The sequence below is a fragment of the Eucyclogobius newberryi genome, unplaced genomic scaffold (assembly GCF_026437365.1).
Source record: "Eucyclogobius newberryi isolate DKJ021-1_F unplaced genomic scaffold, fEucNew1.0.hap1 SCAF_7, whole genome shotgun sequence".
Classification (NCBI taxonomy): Eukaryota; Metazoa; Chordata; class Actinopteri; order Gobiiformes; family Gobiidae; genus Eucyclogobius; species Eucyclogobius newberryi.
In genome coordinates, this window is record NW_027316389.1 from 25,093,509 (window position 1) to 25,114,154 (window position 20,646).

At 40.2% G+C, this 20,646-nt stretch overlaps 1 protein-coding gene across 1 annotated transcript in view; it reads left to right on the top strand.

Annotated features, from left to right (window-relative positions):
* Nucleotides 1–10,720: 10,720 nt before the first annotated feature.
* Nucleotides 10,721–20,646, top strand: part of LOC140349331 (A disintegrin and metalloproteinase with thrombospondin motifs 20) — a 66,748-nt gene continuing 56,822 nt past the window's right edge. Inside the window, exons 1-3 of the mRNA XM_072435625.1 lie at nucleotides 10,721–11,131; nucleotides 11,251–11,615; nucleotides 15,219–15,387. Coding sequence (XP_072291726.1) covers nucleotides 11,041–11,131; nucleotides 11,251–11,615; nucleotides 15,219–15,387 — 625 coding nt within the window. The 5' untranslated portion in view covers nucleotides 10,721–11,040. The remainder of the gene's footprint in view (nucleotides 11,132–11,250; nucleotides 11,616–15,218; nucleotides 15,388–20,646) is intronic.

Below are 20,646 nucleotides of genomic sequence, written 5' to 3' on the forward strand. Positions count from 1 at the left end.
TTTCTTTCTTTTCTTCTGTCTCAACTTTTTTCCGACCATGAAATCTAAGACATTCAAGTCAACTTGCAGCTCCCAGGTGGAAAGCTGTACTATTTTAAATTTGCTCATTTTAATGCTAACCTGTCCCTCAAATGGCAGCTATATAGTTTAGAAAGTACACTACCCGTTGCTTTTCCTGTGTCACGTGTAAGTCCCAGAAGTTTGTCACTGTCACCCCCCAAGCCGCAGCCTGCAGTCTCATTGTCCTCTCATCATTGTCAATGTCAGTGTCAGCTCTATGCACAATACTCCATGGCCACCCCACCGCTAACACCGCTAAACCTTCCCCTGAGCGGGCCTGGCCTCCCGAGTTTCAGCTGTCAGTTCTCCAGTGAGCTCTACTACAGCTGGCGTATCAGTTTTAACCTTTTCCAGATTTTTCATTTTTGGGAGGCTTGCATCAAAGATTAGCCCGCACTGAGCTATGAGACTGGTAGGAATGAAAAAGAGAATTTGAATGGGCATTTTCATTCACACACACTAATGGGTGGTCTCTCTACTTCAGCAGCAGCGTATCGAAAAGAGCTTTATGCAATGTCATGCCCGACAATAATGTGCAGAAACGCTCCGGAGTCGGGACTTCCTGGAAAGACATTTACTTTGACTCACTCCTTTTTTTGTTAAAGGGATTTTTAAAGGCTGAGCGGGGAAGCTGTCATGAACCCAGCCCCCCAAAGCTTTTCACTCCACTCTCCTTCCTCTTTCCTTTTTTTTTCTTTGCTTTGTTTGCTTAAGAGGTGTCAAGGATAGCCGTGTCTTTAACCCACAAAGCTCTACCTGTAGATTTGTCCATCACTCAAGCACCACTTGTCCGGTTTGCTGAGGCCAAGTCATTTGTTCATTCAAAAGCAGGCATTGGCGTGTTTCTCTGAGTTGTCAGCTTTTCTTTGTCCATTTGGAAATTTGCACACAGCGTCCCGGGACATCAGGAGGGGCTGAGGTGAGGTGTTGTGTGAGGTGGGCAGGTGAGGCTGCTTTGCCTGCCTGGTGTTGTGCAAACACAGGCTGTGGAAATGAAGTCTATAGGAAACCACAGCAGACACATCACTGTCAGTCCACTCACTATGGGATAGATACACACAGAGGAAAAGATGGGACTGACAGTGGCTGCACGCAAAAGACGCTTTGATCAGTTTCTTTCAGATCTTCTACAACTTCCCTGTTATTTAGTGCTGTTTACACAACTTTAGTTCAACCTAGCACAATACCTGGAACACTCATCTATCAGCCTACACAAAATGTATGGAGGGTAGATCTTATTGTTCCTCTACCACGCAAGACTTTTTATTATCACGCACTTCCAGATGGCCTTTCATCAGCATAAGCTTGTCTATTACATCATTCTATTTCAGATCATGCTCGTTATTGTGTGAAATATTTTAGCTAATGTATAAGACGAGATTTGGTCCATTTTATTTTGATCATATGGTTTTCTATTGAAAGATTTCTGAAAAGTTGAAAGTACTAAACTTGGCACGCATAAATAATCTATCTCCGATATTATTCTGCGTTGATAAAAAGGGCAGTGGTTTCATTCCTCTATAGGGTCAGTCCCAGGTCTGGATACATGGAGGAACAACATCTGGTATTTCTAGTGACCCCTGAGTGAAATTAGCTGTTATGAAGGACTGATGAAGATTTGTTTGGCCTTTAGGCTTTATTAGACAGGAAAGGACAGCGTGTGAAATGGGGATGAGAGTTATATGACATAGTTTTATGACGAGTGTCTTTTGCCCATCAGTATCTTCACACAAAAGCCAGAAAGTTCTCCATGAAATTAATTATAACTTGAAACATCTCAAGCGTTTTGTGAACGAGTGCATATCTGAACCGCTGTAGGCTGAGGTCATTGGTTTCTGTTGGGGGTAGCTCTAAATGAGGACCACCTGGACTACAGCTAATCCTCCTCCTTCAGCCCTGTCTCCACTTCATGCACCCATGCCACAGGATTTACACAGTCTCGATTCGAAACAGGCCATCAAGTTTATCTCTGTGCTTGGTTTAGTGCAAAATATAACAAAAAGCTGTTCCTTTTTCAGCATCAAAAGTCCAACTTGGCTCGCAGACATAGCTCAGGGACAGTGCAAGTGTGTGTTGTCATGTGGTGCGATGAGTCTGCCGTTAGTTTAAAATGTTTTCATATTTGGAATTTTTCATAACTGCGTGTCTTAGAATGGTCCGGACAGTCCAGTGTGGAGGACATTTGGTTCCTATTAAGGCCTAAAGCCGAGGAAACGTTCATTGCGTATCATCAAGCCAGTCACTTTGCCTTCATCAGATAGGACTTTGCTGCTCTAGGCTGATGTTGAATTAGTCATAGTGAACACACACTTATTCATAGATTACAAGACTTAATTTATGTTGGACAAGGTCTGAACCAAATAAACAGCAGTGTTGTACCTACAGTGTCTCTTGTTAGAAGCGTGAACAGAACAGCACTCCAGTATTACTTTGTACATACATTTTTGGTAGATATTTACGTATAAGTTGCATAATAGTAGGTCAATATTGTTCCACAGTAGAGAGATGCTTGTGCTGATGTCCTATAGTAGATACTGAACAAAGTGGCCACTAGTGTGCAGTGTGAAATCTCTCGTAGTTTTATCTGGAGGAATTTGGAGAAGACTAATTTTAGACACCCAACTATCTTTAAATATAGGCTATCTGTGCCTTCGAGTTTTCTGGGGCCAGTTCAAGTGGAAGAACAAGGTCTTTATCAAGGCACACATTCACACATCGGAAAGAAACTATGGGAAATCCACCGCAGAGCTTCATTTGATCCTGGTGTGTGTTTAGAGTTTGTAGGGTTTTATTTTAGCTTCAGGGTAAAATCATGTGAAATGAAAAACAGAAGTGAAAGGGATTTAGGTATAACGGTCTTGTCATTTATATCTCAGACAAAACATATGTCAAAACAGAAGTTTTATCTCAGTCTGGTCTATGTTCTACTGCAGTGAAAGACCAAGATAGTTACATTTAGTAGACACTTTATTTTCTCCAATGACACAAACGGTCTTAAAGGTGTATACGTTTTCTGGTAGAGGGTCTTCCGCTTATTTAATTACAAGTTATTGCTAAGAAAGAAAAAAATTAGACAAAAAGTAAATCATGCATTCTACTGTGGATGGGGTCGCCTTTCCACAGATTTGACTTGTAACATGGCCTGTTGGTACCTTCTGGTTGTCGTCATGGAGATAGACAAGTTCATTCAGGATAAAGCAATTACATGGAGACAAGCTGGTGGCAGAACCTCCATCAGAAAAGTTGGTTGACCTTTAAAGTTGTGACAGTGAAATGTAAAAAAACAAAACAATCCAACAGTTTACACACGTAACAATTATTGTTTACACCAATCGGGGTTTATAGAGCATCTTAAACCGTTTTTAAAGCGCCAACTGTGCAGCAAACGTGAGAAAAAGGTATTTAACGCTGTAATATTTATTCAGCCAGTCAATTAAGTTCAACATAGCATAGAACTAACTTCTGTACAGTTATAGATTAGTGCTACTGCAATTTCAACTATTTGATTAGTGCCACTCGGTGACTGAGTGGATAGCACACATGCCAGGCTCCACATGTAGCCCGTCGAATTTCCCACATGTCCTGTGTCCAGTCTCATCTCCAGTTCACACTACTCTGCCCAATCTAATAAAGCCAAAAAAATCCTTAAAATAACATTTAAAAAACATTAAAACAAAGCACATAACTGATTATTGTGATATCACACTGTTTAATGTAGAAATATCCACATTAGCCAAGGGGAAATAACGCTGATTGGAGCGGACAGTATGGGCCGTTGATTCCGGTTAGAGAATCAGGGGAAACTGGATTGAATTGAGAATGTCCTTTAATTTGTAATATGGGTGTGTGATTTTTATAGTAATTACGCACACAATATGTGGTGCTGCTGAATAGTTAGCTTGAATAGTAACAGTAAAAGAGGGCGGTCCAGAAACACGGAACTAAACTTTGGTTCCCCCTTAGTCTTTCTGACACACTGTACTCCTGCTCCACAGAGATCCTCCTCAGGGAAGCATACATGGTCACTTCTTCATTGCATTTTTTCTTGAGGGACCTGTAATTTCAAAGTCAATAAACTGCTCTAAAAATTAAGTGTGTCAGATATACTTACCATTTGTATTGGAATATGACTATTATGAGCATGACCAGGCTCAGGCAAAGGGAAACACCAGTGATGGTCCAGGGTACAGTTTGAGCTGCACAATATATTGTAGATGTCAATGGTTAATGCAATATAATTTTTTCCTATAGTATTGTTTTTGTGTCTTTATGATAGTTTAAGTCATAAGGTGTTGATATGCAATTGAAAAGCACTGAAAAAATACAAACTTACCGTTGCTGTTCAACTTATTTGCAGATTTGAAACTGCTTGTCAGGTTTTGAGCATGGAAAGTGTTGGTATCATTACCCAAGTAGTTGCTGCTGACACATATTATGGTGGAGTTGTGGTTGTAAGACCCTCGCAGATGCACAACTTCCTCTACAGTTTGGCTGTCATTGGAGCTATATTTTGTGGGGTAGAGCTCACTGAAGATGAACAAGCGTGTTGTTGGCAGAGGGTTTCCATGACTCACACATTTACAAACTTGTTCTTTTTTTATATGAACACACTTGGAAGAACTCAATATTTTAGGTGGATCTAAAAAGAAAAAAAGTCAGTTTGATTTTGAAGCGAATAAGTTTGGTACAGGATACTTACATTGCACTTTCAAGGTGACCGTTTTTTCCGTCAGCATGTTGTATCTGAAATGCAGCTGACATGTGATGTTGGTGTTATGGTGATCTGCTCTGGGGATGATCTGGACTGCACTAGTGGCACTGAACCGCATTCTGTGGTCATTTTGTGAGATGGGGCTCTCACTTGCTCCTCTCCATGATATTCCCGCAGTTTCCCGGTTGCAGAGCGTAGGAGCAGCGCATCGCAGTGTGGCTGGTCGTCCTTCGATAAGTGTGTCCATTGTAACAACTGGGCTTTTGGTTATAGCTGAAATTGAATGCATTTCTTGAAATATGTTACAGATACAGTATGTTAATGTTGTAATGAAAATGGACTAAGGTCTTTGTACTCACCAGACACGGACACTCGAACAGTCTTTGGATATGTGTATGTCTCGTTGGTTCCCCATTCAAGTCTCAAACCAAACTCGTGCTCTCCTGGTTGCAGCTGATTTAGTCTTAAAATACCCTTTTTTAGAGACGATACTCTTTGTTTAAATTCATTATTTTCACTAAACCAAACTTGTGTATAAGGCAATGATACATTCTTCAATGGGAACGTATAGTCATAAGGTACACTTAAGCAGTCTCTGTACATCCCTTGAATGTGCTTTGTGACATTGATGGGAAATACATTATCTAGAAAATAAAGTTATAAATATTTTATACATTGAATCAATTTCTTTAATTGTTTGGATATAACCTGCAGAATATACAGTACCTGTGTATTTTTGACATAATGTGGTCCTCACAAATACATATAGAATTATGTGATACATTAAAATCATGTTTTCAATCCTGGGAGAAAAAAAAAATCACAGCTGTCAATTAGTTAAACTTTTTTCATTTTTTTTACATTTGGATTAAACCAAATTATTGTTAGATTTCCAATATTCTAAATAATACATCATTATATTATTTAAAAAATAACCGTTTTATTTGTAATTGATTAAATTGTAACCAATAAATGCCAAATACATGATTATAACAATAATAAACATAACTATGCTATTGAAACAGCCTGAAAAATATTGTTCCTGATTAAATGATTCAATTTGTGCTCACCATTCAGAAGCTGAGGTCTAGACGCGACAAACTCAAGCAGCAGCTTTTTCTCTATTGAGAGTCAGGAAGTGGTCAATACGTCCTGATTCTCAATACTAGTTTGGCATTATTATTATTTTCAGCCAGAGAGCCACTTTATTTCACCAAAGGCAGATTATTCATATTAGAACGTAAAACCTTTCCTTACATATTAAGAAGAAATAAAAATCAAAAAATGAAAGATGATTTTTCTTGAAGTTGGTTATTTTTGCTATATAATGTCAAGCTGTTTATATGAAGAGTGTGTGAACTGCTTTACGTCAATAGCCCCTAAAGTCACAAGTGCTTTTATTAGTGTGTGTCTGTTGCAAATAGTCCGTTTATCACGAGATCATCTTACTGAGCAGGTCTAAGAATCTCCTCTCAGTTATTCAAGACAGATGAAGTCAGAGGCCAAATATTGCATTATTTATTTCACCAGGGCACAAACAGCTTGAAAGTCAAGTCAATAAATCCTTCAGTTACATTTAGTTATGAACAGCTAAATCACACTAAACCTCCTGATTTTACAATGATGCAAAAAGGGCAGTGCTGAATATAATTGTGTGATTCACCCTTTTGAGAAAACTACCGTAGTAGGTTCCTCAGCTGCTAATATTTCCACTGCTCCAGACAGCTGCCTATGGAATGGGCCGCTCCACTTATCGCTGGACAGGATTAGTCCACAGTGTGACACGAGGAAACGCACAGTGAAATGCTCTCCGTCTTCAGCGCTGGTGTTGATGAGCTGACTGGCCTCAGGTTATCAGAGCGGTGTCCAGTGGCAGATTCAAGCTGCCGCGGAATCCCAAGCAGTTCTGTCCGAACGTCTGTCAACTTAAACAGATGATGAATACTGTAATGCAGCGTTCACACTCGCTCACACAGCGAACCTAGAACTAATCAGTCTACATGACACGTCAACATCAGGACCGGAATCAAAACCACTCCCCAAACCCGATACACTGCTTAAAACATACTGGATAGTACTCAGTTACACCATACATTTACTTCTACTTGAGTAGTATTTAGTTTGAAGTAGATTTTCAAGTGACAAAATCGTGTCTGTTGTCTGTTGACCAAATGTTGATAATATGAAATTATTTGACCATTTGTGCTTCTTACAGCTTAATTTGTTTGTGTGTTTTTAAAAAATAAATAAATCTGTGCTTATTTAAAGTTTTGTTAATTTTTTTACTCAGTAGCTTTCCAATTACTTTTTAAATCTTACTTGAATTATTTTGCTTTATACTACTTGAGTATTACATTACTTTTACTTGAGTACACATTGTGGGCTTGCTACCCACTTCTGACTTACAGTTGTAGAATATGACTCAAGTTTGTTACTCATTTCAAAGACCATTGATAAAAAAATACTTTAAGCTTTGTGCTATACATATGGAGTGAAACATATTATAATAATTGATACATTTTTACTATATATTTTGCACTTTAGGGACATCATAATAAACCAGCGCCCTATTTCTAAAGCTCCAGACAGAGTTGAGGAGGGAGAGGTCTTTCTGAGTGAAATCCAATCAGTTTCACGGTCAGTGGGGGCAGCAGAGCAGGACTATCACTGGAGTCAGATTTGAACATAGCAGCCATTTATATGATGCGTGCCCAAGTCATTTATAGTTTACTTACTGTCATTTTTGTCTCAGTTCATATGACAATTTTAAACATGACCCCAATCCACTTTTATACAGTCATGTGGGATCTTATTTTATCTTTTATGACATAAGATAAACTGGAATGCCACTGGTGGTTTCTTTGGGTGGTCTTATTCTTTCAAGGTGATCGTTAAATCCCTGTTTAGACCTGATTAAATAATGGTTTTAGTCATGGTTCAGATATGGATTCCCTGGACCTGGTTTATTCCTGGTGTTGTCCTTGTCATAAGGAAACACGATCTTATTCTGTCACAGTATCACAAGTTGTAAAACCCTGCTTAGGTGGTGAGATTTGGGTGTAAGAGAGTGATCCAGTTCGCTTCACACTGGCGTCCCGTGGAGTTTTATAGAGCATTAGAAGTTCAATGGACCTAAAGTAACACGGGGTTTGAGCTGGTTGCATATAACTGGTAGAGCTGACACATATGGTATGAATTGGAGCCAGAAAAAGCAGCAGACTCGCTATTTAACACTTCTGTGCTTGTAAGGTATTTTAAATGGTACAAATGCACAAACTGTTTTCCTGATGTAACCTTACAGTATAATGAGATGACTATAGATGTAGATATTGATAATAACATGATTAAGATAGCCTGTACTTTCACTATGTATCTGAACTGAACATTTCAATGAGACATGCTGAGCTGGACAAAACAATATTGACACATCTTTTGATAAAAATTAAGAAAGTCTCAAGGTCTCAAGTTTGTTGGTTAAAAATAACATGATAAACTATATTTTCAAGTGAGTTTCCAACCACTACAAAACACTTGTAGCATTTATCTGCATTGTTATAACATATACAGTTATCTACATTGTTATAACATATTTAACACAATAAATCATGTAATCATTTGTCAGATGGTTTAATTCCGGTGTGTGAATTCAAGACCACTACTCTGTAGTACTCCGTACACTGCAGCATTGCGGCTGAACCACAATATTGCTAATAGGTTTTTTGTCCTTCGGCCAGTTTTGGCATGTCATCAGTAAGAAGGCACTCAGGGAAGTGATGAGAAACTGCTTTGACTTTTCACAGGTCTGTCCGCAGTGCTTTGACGGACAATAGATGAAGGCAAACAGGTTGACTTATACCAATAAGTTCAAAAACTGCTTTGTGTTTGGAGCCATATGACGCTCTGTTGTGGCAATGTGGGAGTGGATGTGTCTTCTTCACCCCACGGTCTCAGGCGGCCGAGCTCCTTGATCACTGCAGCATGAGAAGCACCTTAATGGGCTAGTGCCAGGCAGGACAAGGCTGTGGAGTGGAGGAACATGGTAACTCCATCAGTGACAGAGTAACCTGCTGTGCACACCTCACTGACTTTTCATTTATCCTCACATGACTTCAAATGACCAAGTTTAGTTAGCTCTGCCTCAAGAATATATTCTGCTCTGTCATCATCACTATAAACAGTGGCTGTGCTGTGAGGTGCTGAGGATCATCTGATTTGAAAACAAGGATTTATTTTAGGGAATGTAAAAAAAAGTCAACTAGCTTATTTTCAAAATTTTCTTTAGCTCCCAATTTCCTCATTTTACTGTCACTTTTTACACTGTATACAACATGTCTCAAAGAGCTGAAAGAACAACACCAATGTTCTTTTGGAGCTAGTGTAAATGTCTTAGTTAAAAAAGGTCTATAAAAAGTTAAATAAATAATAAATACATTTCTCAGAAAAACATCTTACTTTAAGCTGTCTTGCTTTTCCGCAGACCTCAGCAGGTCAGGTCACCTGCGTGTGTCCATGGAGGTGGATATGTAAGTTTAATGCCATAATGTTGTTATAGTCAGTAAACATATGGAAGTTGTTTGGAGAATAATGAGTATGAGAGCCAATTTGGGTCATTTAGTGATCATCATCGTTAAAATAAGCCCAGAGAAAAGCCACTAACAACCTTGATAAATTACAGTGTGTTTACTGGCATCACACCTGCACCTGTATTCCCTCCAGTGGATGATCTCACCTTGTCTTACCACAACAATGTAACTCATGCACAGTATTTTATATCTAATTTGTTGTGTATATTTAGAAAATTTGAGTATTTTGACTTGGTGTTAGTTGTAAATAGCAGTGACAGTGATGAGGGGGATGAAAAGCTTCATGGGAGGCTCCTAGTCCTAATGAATAACACATCAGGGAGGCAACAGATGAGCTACAGTCAGGAGATTTCAGTCAGTCATGACTTCATGTCTGGACTTTGATGTGGTCTGTACTGATTGTTAAGTTATTCTAGACAATTTAAGATGTTACAGTTTACAGTTTGCTGTATCCCATTTTGGTATCAGAAATGAGGCTTCAATACAGAACGATAATGTGACAAACCAGTTTTGTTCACCACTGACCACAGCTTGTCCCCAAAGCGCTGACTTCCGATGGAAGAGTCTCAATACAGGAAGAATTGAAGCCTTGATGTTTTATATAGAAAAAGGAGTTTACAGAATCCAAATGTGTTTCCGGTGAGCCCACCGAGTCTAATCACTCACAATGCTGTGACATTCGTCCTCAAAAGATGTTAAGAACTAGGCTCTTTTCACACGTCCATCACATTTGTGCTGGACTTTAAAAGAATTAATGATTAACGAGAAGCTGACCAGAGCACAGCCAAAGGAAGCTGATTTTTCCAGAGAACGACCGTGAAGTATTGGGCATAATACACTCAGTATAACACACTCTTGATTATTTCAGGGCCTTTCATGGTCGGATAAAGACCTAATAATTCTTAGATTTATGCTTTTGTTGCACAGTGAATGTATGCAACATGTAAAAATGTGTATCTTTCATTCATCTTCTACTACTTGCTCCCTTGTGCGAGTCGCAGGTGACCCCAGGCACTTGGGCCTTAGGGGGGCACATCCTTGACAGCTAATCACAGCGTTAACAGGATTTATCTTTGTCTTGAAATAAGTCTTATGCTCTTTGTTCATGTCCCTTCCTGACCATATGCTATTTACCCTGCACATGTTACTTTTAGGATTTCACCCTAAATTGACTTTGAAAAAACACGTCTCAATGGTCAGCTTAGTTATTGTATCAGTGTTGCTGCTCATTGCTCCCCCCGGTCTGAACCACACCGTCCATCTCTGCAGCACGGAGAGTGCGGTGGTCGAGCCGCCACTCATCATTGGCTCCGGAGCCCATAGGGGCGTTGCTTTCGCGGTTGGTGAGTGCTCAGGGTGCAACGGGGGTGTTCAAGGGATGGCTAAGAGAAAGCGCACTTGGCACTGATCCCTCCGCTGAGCGCGGACTGTGGTTTACATTAAGCAGAGATTGATTGCAAAGGCGGGGGCAATGGTTCCATCATAAATAGCTCGCGTGGACCAAGGGGCAGTGGATGCACGTTTAGAAATGCGATGAGGCCAGTGCACTTTGCTGGAGTTGCGCCGCGCAGAGCCTCCGCGGATCCCACGACCTGTTGCTGACAAGCCGGGGGGAAGGAGCCAAGGAGCCGGGGAGACGCAAGAGGGTCACCGCCTCGGGAGAGAGCGCGCAGCCGGGAGGAAATCATGCAGTTTGCCATATGGCTGGTTGGACTAATGTGTCATCTGTCAGCGCTTGTCATGGGCACCGTGCAGCACCGATTGCATCCCAAACAAGGTAAGATTGTTGTCTTTTGTTTTTTTTTCTTCTTTTTCTTCTCATCTCATGGTTTCATTTAGCTTTGAAATGCAGTTTGATTTGTGAATGCATGCGCCCAAATTCGCTCTCTTTTGCAGAAGGCTTCATCAAACAGCTGTCAGTGTACGAGATTGTCACCCCGATGCGCGTCAACGACTTCGGAGAGTCATTCCCCCACGCGCTGCACTACAGACGGAGGCGCAGGAGTCTGCACGATGACCTGTCCGGCGGCCGCGTTCACTACCGGATCGATGCTTTCGGGGAGCGCTTTCATCTGAACTTGAGCGCCGATTCGAACTTCATCGCGCCCTCTTACGCCGTCACGCACTTGGGAGTGGAACAGAGCGACGCCGCGGACTCGGACCATAGCAGTGACCACAGAGATATGCGCCACTGCTTTTTCCGCGGACACGTCAACGCCACGAGCCGATACCCGGCCGTCTTCAGCCTGTGCACCGGCCTGGTGAGTGTGCGCCGCGCGTCTTTAGTCATGCGAGCGAGCCTTTCATTCCAGCTGGTCCTAACCATGCGTGTGTGTGTGTGTGTGTGTGTGTGTGTGTGTGTGCGTGTGTGAGAGTCACCTTGCATGACAGGGTGTAGGGAGATGCTACTGTACATGTTTTCTATTGATTGATTGGAGAATGCATTGGAGCAATAGTTTGTGCAATTTGTGCCCATGCAATAACTTTTTTATGCAGTTTTTTCCCAGTTTGTGACCAATTTTGGCAAGGTTATTCATTGTTTTTGTGTTGATTGTGCAATGTTTAATAATCAGTTTAGGGGGGGAGTGTTTATGATGTGATATTTGCAGTCAGACTAGTCACCTGGCACAAGTATTTCTATTGTCTGTCAATAATTGTGGAGTTAGATGTGGTGCTTTTGTATTCTTGCAGAGTAATCACAGATAGATATAAAGTTATAGACATGGACAAGATAAATGCAACACAAAATTCTATGGTGCATGACACAATTTTATCAATAGCAGGGACATTTTTTATAATGTAAATCTAAATTTAATTCCTTAGCCCTTCTTAAACAACCTTCTCAATAGTTAGAAGACTTCCCAACTACTTGGTGACTGGCTGTACTTTGCCACAATGTTTTATGCAGTAAAAAGGCTTCAAAAGGTTCTCTTTTGAGACACTTTTATGGAACACTCCTTGATGACTGAGGGGTTACACCAATAGTGTTTTATGGGTAATAATGCCTTTCCATCCCCTGTTTGAAATGGAGATGGTCTTGTGCCTTGATCTTTGGTTTGCTAACTTCTGTTTGGGAGAATCTGATAAGACCTGAAAGCGATGACTTCATGGGTCACATAAGGTTACCGGCGCAGAGGCAGGGGGTTGACCTCAGTCGCGCCAGTCAAATACGGACCTGGAAGTTGGCCGGACAGTGTGTGCAGTCTCTAGTGTAACCATGTCCATGTCAGTTACAATCTCTATTTTAGATTTGTGCAGTACAAAGATAATGTACTGCATAATCGGCTATAACTATGCTGTGACTCTTCTATTAGCAAAGTGCCATGGTTCGAACTTATTATCTCATTCTGTTGTGGCAAGATACAAAAATAAAAAAAATATGCAATGAAGAGGAAGCCAATAGATTAGACCAATTACTTTTGTTTCATTAGATTTATTGAATTTGATTTAATTAGTAAGGAGAGGTCACTGACTCATAAGTGTTTAATTGGCTCTTGGACCAGCTTTGATGCCTGACTTCCTGATTCAAACATAAGCCTATTTGTGGGTTGGTTATCTGCACCATCACTCAGAAACAATTAGCCTATGGAAATAAACCTCTAGGTGTTGTGTCCTTAAATGATCACTGGGGCTTGAACATTTTGTTGTGATGAGGTCATTAAGGAATAATTTAGCCCAAAACAAAGGGGTCGTTCTAGGGAAAAAACAGGTTTGCATTTGGTCCAGAGTGGCTCAAAGCTGTCCCCAGGAGGGATATTGGGGGTTGTTGATGGTTGTAGGGTTGAGAAGCTTTTGGCCTTTTCAAAGTGAACTGTGACACAGAGATGCTGCCAGAGAAGTTTAGTGAAAAAACAGAGGAAACCGTGGGAAATGTTTGTTCCTGAACGAGCCCAAAGTCCCACATAAAAGAAGCGAAGGATAGACCTGACCACATCTTCCGTCCTATGGGAAGTTACAGAGGAGAAACCGGGTCAGAGTGATTTTTTCTTATTGCACTTTTAACAGTTCTGACACAAACTAACTGTTAAACGGGGTTGATGGAAGAACGGTCATCATTAGCTTACTCACAGTTCTAATTTTATTGATTCATGCACGTTTGAGTAATCCTGTATTGTCCTGCATTTTAGGCTTGAGTGCTCAGAATGTGTATCTGTTTTCACCTACTCCCTATCTCCGCCCACTTCTCTGTACTCATTACAATTATTTAAAAAAGATCTGATTAAAAAAAATGCAAATTGCCATTTTCAACAATAAAACATGTAAATTAAAATCTGCTGCCACTATGAAGAAGCAGGTCTTCTCAGTTATGCGGTTTTCAACTGGAGGTCAAAACTGTTTCTGATCTTATTTTAGTTCAATATTATGGTTTACAGTGAACGAATATAAAATCATGATTCAATTAAATTGTATCATGATTTTTGTAATGCCAAAAATCACAACAGCAGTTGCCTCGAGGGGCAACTGTGAAAAAACAGATTAAACAATGTTCATAGGGACTTGGCAATGTCCCAGCATCCCGTGTCCTTAGGCAAATATCCCAATCTCCCCTGTCCTTAGACCCTCCTTTTCAGCCAGGAAAAAAACACCGAACCTATCTGATCTGCATAAGTCATAATTTAATACTAAATACTCCACAAAAAGCATAATGTCTTCTTTAAACTGAAATCAAATGGAATAAGAGTAATCATACAGTGTATAATTTGCTTTATCAAGTTACTTTTTGACCTCACTGAGCAAGCAGAAAGGGTTTTCCATGTTAGTCATGGTTGTAGCACACATTTTGGGGACTTTGTAATGTCTGACTCTATACCGGTAGTTATTTCATTATGTCACATATCTCAAAATGTATGTAATCTCCAAAATCGCATACATGATAAAAAAGCAATTTGAGACTTGGAAACATAGTCTCACTTTGCTTGCACTTATGTTGTTTTCCTTTGCTAGTCCATACACTTAAGATGTGAACACATGTAGCACTCTGAGCTTTTAGAGAGGTTTTGTATATACATGCCAGCTGACTATAATCCTTCACTCCTCGAAAGATGGAGAGGAAATGTACACAAGCCTGTTTTCCATATCCGATTTCCACTGTCAAACATCTATCACTCCGAGGACACTCATGGAATAATGCTGCCCTAAACATTCCAGGGTCTGATATCCTGTTTAGGTATGTGCAAAATCACCATACAAACAAACAGCCTGTGCCTCATGGCTGACTGAGCTGAGGAGCTTTATTAGAGACCGAACTACCAAATCAATATTAGCATTCTTTAGTCAATGATTTTGTCTCTTTATGATGATGTCTCTTAAGTCAAGTTACAGGGGAAATAGTATGTTTCACTATCATTCACTAGGATGAAGACATCCCTTTTCACTATTATGATTGGTCCCAATTATTTCTAACTAATGCGCTCAAACATATTTTCCAAAACAATACAAACCATTAATAAGTGCCAATTAACACAAACAATTGCAGACTTCTTCCCCCAAAGTCTGAAATCTGCTCCAAACAACACACTTTTACTGATTAAAATAAATCTGCATATCATTGAAATAGGTGAATCCCCTTTTTTGTACACAAAGTTCCATAGTTTTATCTTTTTTCGTATTGTGTATTTCCCTTTGCTTTGGGTGGGTTTTGGTTATACTGTCATACTGTGACAATAACCTGTAACTGATTTTCTTTGACCTTTCTGATACAGCATGTTCTTTCCACACGTTACCTGTCAGCTCCAGATTTGAACCTCATGTGATGCCTGAGGCGAGCACTGAATGACAGCAGACACATTACCAAAACTATGCAAAGATCCCAGTGTGCACATGAACACTATCAATGACAATCCATTTTTTTTCTTTGCTTGTAGATTGGAACTTTTACTACACAACATGGTGAGTACTTCTTGGAGCCTCTGATGCACCTCGAAGGGGAAGAACAAGACGAAGAACACAACAAACTTCATCTTGTCTACCAACGCGAGAGACAGGAAAATACCTACAGGTCTGACCCCAAGACGGAGCCCTGTGGAGCCTCAGGTAACAGACTATGGGCTAACTACACTTTGTTTGTAAGCATTTAGTCTGTCTGATTTCTACCACAGACGCATGATCTGCTCTGTCTGCGAGGCAATTAAAGATATAAACCATAGTTAGTCACGATCATTGGCTTGAAGTTCTCCCTAAAGATTTGATCGAGTGTTATAGAAAAGTGCAGTGTAATTTAGCAAAACTTTCTCGGCTGATTTTCCTTAGAGGGAAGGAATAATTATTTAGGAGTTTGCAGTTGGAAAAAAATTGAGTGTTTCATTAGATTTTTATGGGAGGGGTCTTTGGGGTGGTGAAGAGGCCCTTGAGAAAAAAAGAATGGTTGACCGATGTGAGTTCATCGCAATTGAGGGTCCAAGAGTTGTCTTTGCAAAGAGCGCTGTGGGTGGGCTTTTGTAGTTGATGCTATAAATCTTTTATGTGCGGACTGCTTGATTTTCTTGTTGTCTGAACTCTGCTATTGTTGCACGTTCAGGCCATTGTGCAAGGTCATTTTTTAAAGGACTGGGACTGGCCTGATGGGGCTGCTAAATACAGTCTTGATATGCTTTTTCGTTACCTCACCTGCTAACTATGTGGGTAGTGAGAATTAAAGGTGCAATCGCATTGGAGATCATCCTGAGTTCACTGTTGTGGCAGCATGCTTAAATGAAAGTGTGTTTTTTTTGTTCCATGTGTGAAGCCAAACAAAACTATATTCAACAGTTAATATAAATTCTCCTAATATTGCGAGAATTTTATCAAAAAGAGATGATCATTTAAGGTCATTGAAAACACCACTACACATTAAATTAAATTACACTAATGTGTTTGCGCAAATGAATCTTTAGCAACATGTAACTATGGAGAAAGTAAAAACCAAGCACACAGAAAGCTTGGAAATATGCCATGGCACCTTTCTACTTTTGTTGTCTGATCTTTAATGGTAATATCTAATATTTATTTATTTATCTGCAAATATATATAATTACAAAAATGAATACCGTTAATTATTTGGAATGATTGTTTTCTCTGAATGAGTGGACCTAGTATTTCAAACGTTACCTAACCCTTTTTGCAGTACTGGTGAGGCTGAATCTCTGCTTCAGTTGTACACAGAGACAAGCTTTAGTTTGATCAAAGGGCAGCAGGTAAACACAAGAGGATTCAAAGAAGCTGAGGGCCTGCGTAAGGACTTGGAGGTGTCCTGAGCTGCGGCTGCCTGCACTTATCAGATAGGCTCCCCTCCAGATCCACTGATAAATGATGTCTTTGAAGGCCACACGGAGCCTAGACTAACAGGTCCTCTGCCTTTTTATGGGAAGGAGAGGGCTGCACGCTGCTACTAGCAGGTTAGATATAAACACTGTCATCCTGTCTGCAAAACACTTGTCTCTTCTGCCCCTGCTCTTAAATTTTGAATTCTGCAGCTGTTTGGCAGAGAGTTTCAACCATAGGGTCAAACATTGTTGCATTCTCTTGTATTAAATGTGTTTTTTCCCCCATGTGCTATATTGAGTCAACTTTGAATTTTAGAGTTAGCAGAATGTGTATAGACTAATGTATGTTTTTAGTTTATTCACTGCTGGTAGAATGTGATTTGAGTAATTCTTGTTTCTGAGGCCCCCCACTAAATATATGCTTTTTATTGTACTTTATTTTACTTATAGGTTTTCCATAGCCTTTTTACACTTTCATCTTTAGCTCTTTGAGTCTTTACAAGTGACTCTGAGCCTACAGCACATCGTGAGTTGTGACCTCTAAGGGACAGAAGGTTTTTTGTGCTGTTTTGAAGTCCTTAAATCATCTCAGACTCGTTCAGAGCATTTTTGGCATCAAATCGCATTAATTATAACTGCTTACTTGTTTTAACATATTGAGGTAAGCTAGCTTTTAATTTTTCCTCCTCATGGTATTTCCCTCTGCTGCCAGTAGATGGCATGCTGACACCAAAATCTGATGAGGAAACACCCGGCCTATAGAAAGTAATGTGTGGTTTTCCAGAGACATATTTTAAGGCCTAAAATGAAATACCAAAGCAAAGGTATTCAAGATCATTTTAAAAGGCCAATAACAATACAAATAATGTATGGGAGGATAAAAGCTTTATTGTGCCCTGATACAACATACTTCTGAAGGCTACAAAGATGAATCAAGCTCAATTTGATCAAGGAAATAACAAGCAATGTCTATCAGCTGAAGATATGACTATTGTTGCTGAGATAATCTTTTCCTTTAGATGACTGTGTGGCTCATATTTCCTGACAGGGCAGGAAAAAACAGGAACTCCTGTAGTTAGAGTTTCCAAAGTTTGAACAGTGTCTTCAAAACTTCTTGAGACGTGCTGAAAACAGGAGTTTCCACCTCAGTACATTTCACAAGATGAACTCTTGTTGTCAGGTGCACTTGACATCGTGACACACAAAGACACTTGAGTTTGCATTCATGTGTGGTGTAAGTGCTGGAAACATAAGAGCACAGACAAGGGTCATTGTAATGCTGGTGAAGGGCACATGAGACATTAAACTTTACCCTTTGAGGTATACAAATATTTTATGTTGTATACTTAATCAAGATAGTTACATTGAGACTTGGAACCTCATTTTGTGGGGGAGTCCTAGGCCCTGGGGGGGACCTGGTGCACATTTTGGTGGTAGGGGAAGAGACACAGGGGGAACAAACTCAGAAAAGCCCCACCCAGTCAATAAAGTGAACCCAGTTCCCAGAGCTTAAAAAGTATTTAAGCTCATGTTGACTTGACATCACCCAGGTTCTCATTTACAGGTAGGTAGTTTAATTCACATTTATTTTAGAGCATATATCTTTTAATACAGACTCAAACACTTAGGACAAAAATGGCTTCTGCCCTAGTCACTAAACCTGGGTGGCTTTTATTGTTTGGAATACCTCTATTGTGCCGATTAACATTGAGTGGGCGATTATTATTTCAAAGACACGACTACACCTTGTTGCAGCCCACTAGGATCTGGCTTTTAAAAACACTTACTGCATTGAAATGACAACACAGCTCTTACTGGGTCTCTGTCTCGCTGAGCCTTGCAGGATTCAGATTAGATGAGGGCAGCTGGATAGGGGCTGATTCTTCCCATGGTTTCCCACTCTTTTCCCCGCAATAAATCTCTGTAAAGACACGCTTAAGATGCAACAGGGAAAACTGTACTGTATCTGTTTCCCCCAAAACGCCTGTGACGTCTCACTGTGTCCAGCTTGTAACAACAATTGAGATGATTATGACAAGCGTGACAACAAATATTAGCGGCTAAAGACATTGTTTCTTTCATGCCTTGATGACTAGCTGAGAGCCAAGTGACAGTCTTTGATAGTCTAATACTTGGCACACATGGCTTCAGCGCCCCGTGACCTTCATCATAATCATTGTATAGGATTCCCCCCTTGGTGCCCACTGCGTATACATGGTAGTTGAAATGCTACCATCAGGTTTTTGGTCAATGGGTTCATTTACGTGGAAAAATGCCCTCCCCCTGCTTGTGGTTTGAACTAGCCGACTTGAATGGTTGCCCGCGCTCCCTTTGCTCTTTCATGTATGTGAATGGGAGCACTTGTTGCTTGTGACCTCACTTCCCTCTTTGTTTGGAGTCACTTACTGCACTGGCTGGAGGTGACCTTGAGTTTCTTCAAGAGATGGACCTCTCTTTTTTTCCCTATTCAACACATGTCTCGATCAGTCTCATTGAAATCCTCTGCTCTTGACCGGGGTCAGAAAAGGTGACTGGTTGAGGTGTGATGGATGACCTTTAACCTTGTGTATCCGGCATTAGATGCTCTTTGGTTTTGGAATGTATCCTGGCTCCAAAAGGATTACAAATGCCTCTATGCCTTCTGGATAAGCCAAATCTTCCATTGTTGGTTGGAAATGAGTTTGTTTTGCTTTGCTAAGAAGTTGTTTACGCGTCAACACATTTTGCCTGAATGCAAATGATTCTGTTGTGGTTCGAGTTCTTTTGTGGACGTGACACTCTCACTTGACAAAAACACAAATGGAATTGGAATGATCTGAGGAGATATGTGCAATTAAACTTTGAATATGCAGCTATTTAGATATTGGTAGAAATAGCAATTTATGGAATGGGGATGAGCGAGAAGGCTGGAAATATTAATACTTCTTTAGAAGGCATGCAAGTGGAAGCAGTGAACTATAACTATATAAAAAATGGAACATAAATGTCCAACCAATCAGTGAGGACCTTAGTGGAAAAATATTACCAGTATATAAAATATTCTATAATCGGAATTGTCTGTCTATTTTTTTGCATTGGGCCATTGCTGCTTAACCGGCTTACATTTTATGTTAACAACTATTCTTTTAGTAGTGGTCCTTCATTGTCCAGAAATGAAGCAGACCTCGCCTTGGTGCCACCATCACCCAAATTGCTGCCATGTGTCTGAGGTGTCTGAGAGCCCCATGCCCCCTGTCCCATTAAACTGACTATGTTGTGTTGTCTCATGACTTCCTGTGACATACTCCAGCTGGGGCCACTTCTGCCCCTGTCAACTGTCTAGGCAATTTACTCACTGTTGGTTCATAGGAGCAGCTGAAGTATTTGTCATCCTGGTAACCTGCTAACCACATACTTTAGACATCTACACACATTTTTTCTGCTGTTCATAGTTAAAATCTACTTTTTAATGGATACTGTGGGATGTGTTCCATGTGTAAACTGTGAAATGAAGACTAATTTAAATGGGAAATATTTTAAATACAATAAAAAATAAGTCAGAATTGTGCTAACCAAGTACTGCTGAAGCACTGTTTTTGACTGTGTATTTTCATGTCTGCTGATCCCCACAGATATTTTACATGACCGATGAGCTGTCTTCCATCATAATCTTATCTTTGTCAGAAGCCAAGCCACATCACTTTTTAAAAAGCTTCCTTCAGCATTAACAATTAGCTTAACTTCTCCCTGTCTCGCCACAGAAATGCACTTAATTATGCTTCTGTCTGCAGTGTTATAAATCTTTAGGTTTGCATCAGTTAAAGCCAAGCTGAATTCAAAGTGTTTGGCAGTTAGATGAGGAGAGGGCGGCTGTACCTGGGCTCACATGTAGGGTCTACTGTCCATTTAATTGGCACCCAGGGAACAGGGCTCTGCAGATCTCAGCGGGCCATTGTAAAAGAATGTTAATTAGTTCAACAATGAATTGTGTGTTCCCTATTATTGAGCTCCTCGACATATGATACTTTTGACAGAGACCCAAAGGAGAGTCAAAGAGCAGTTCTTTGATGTA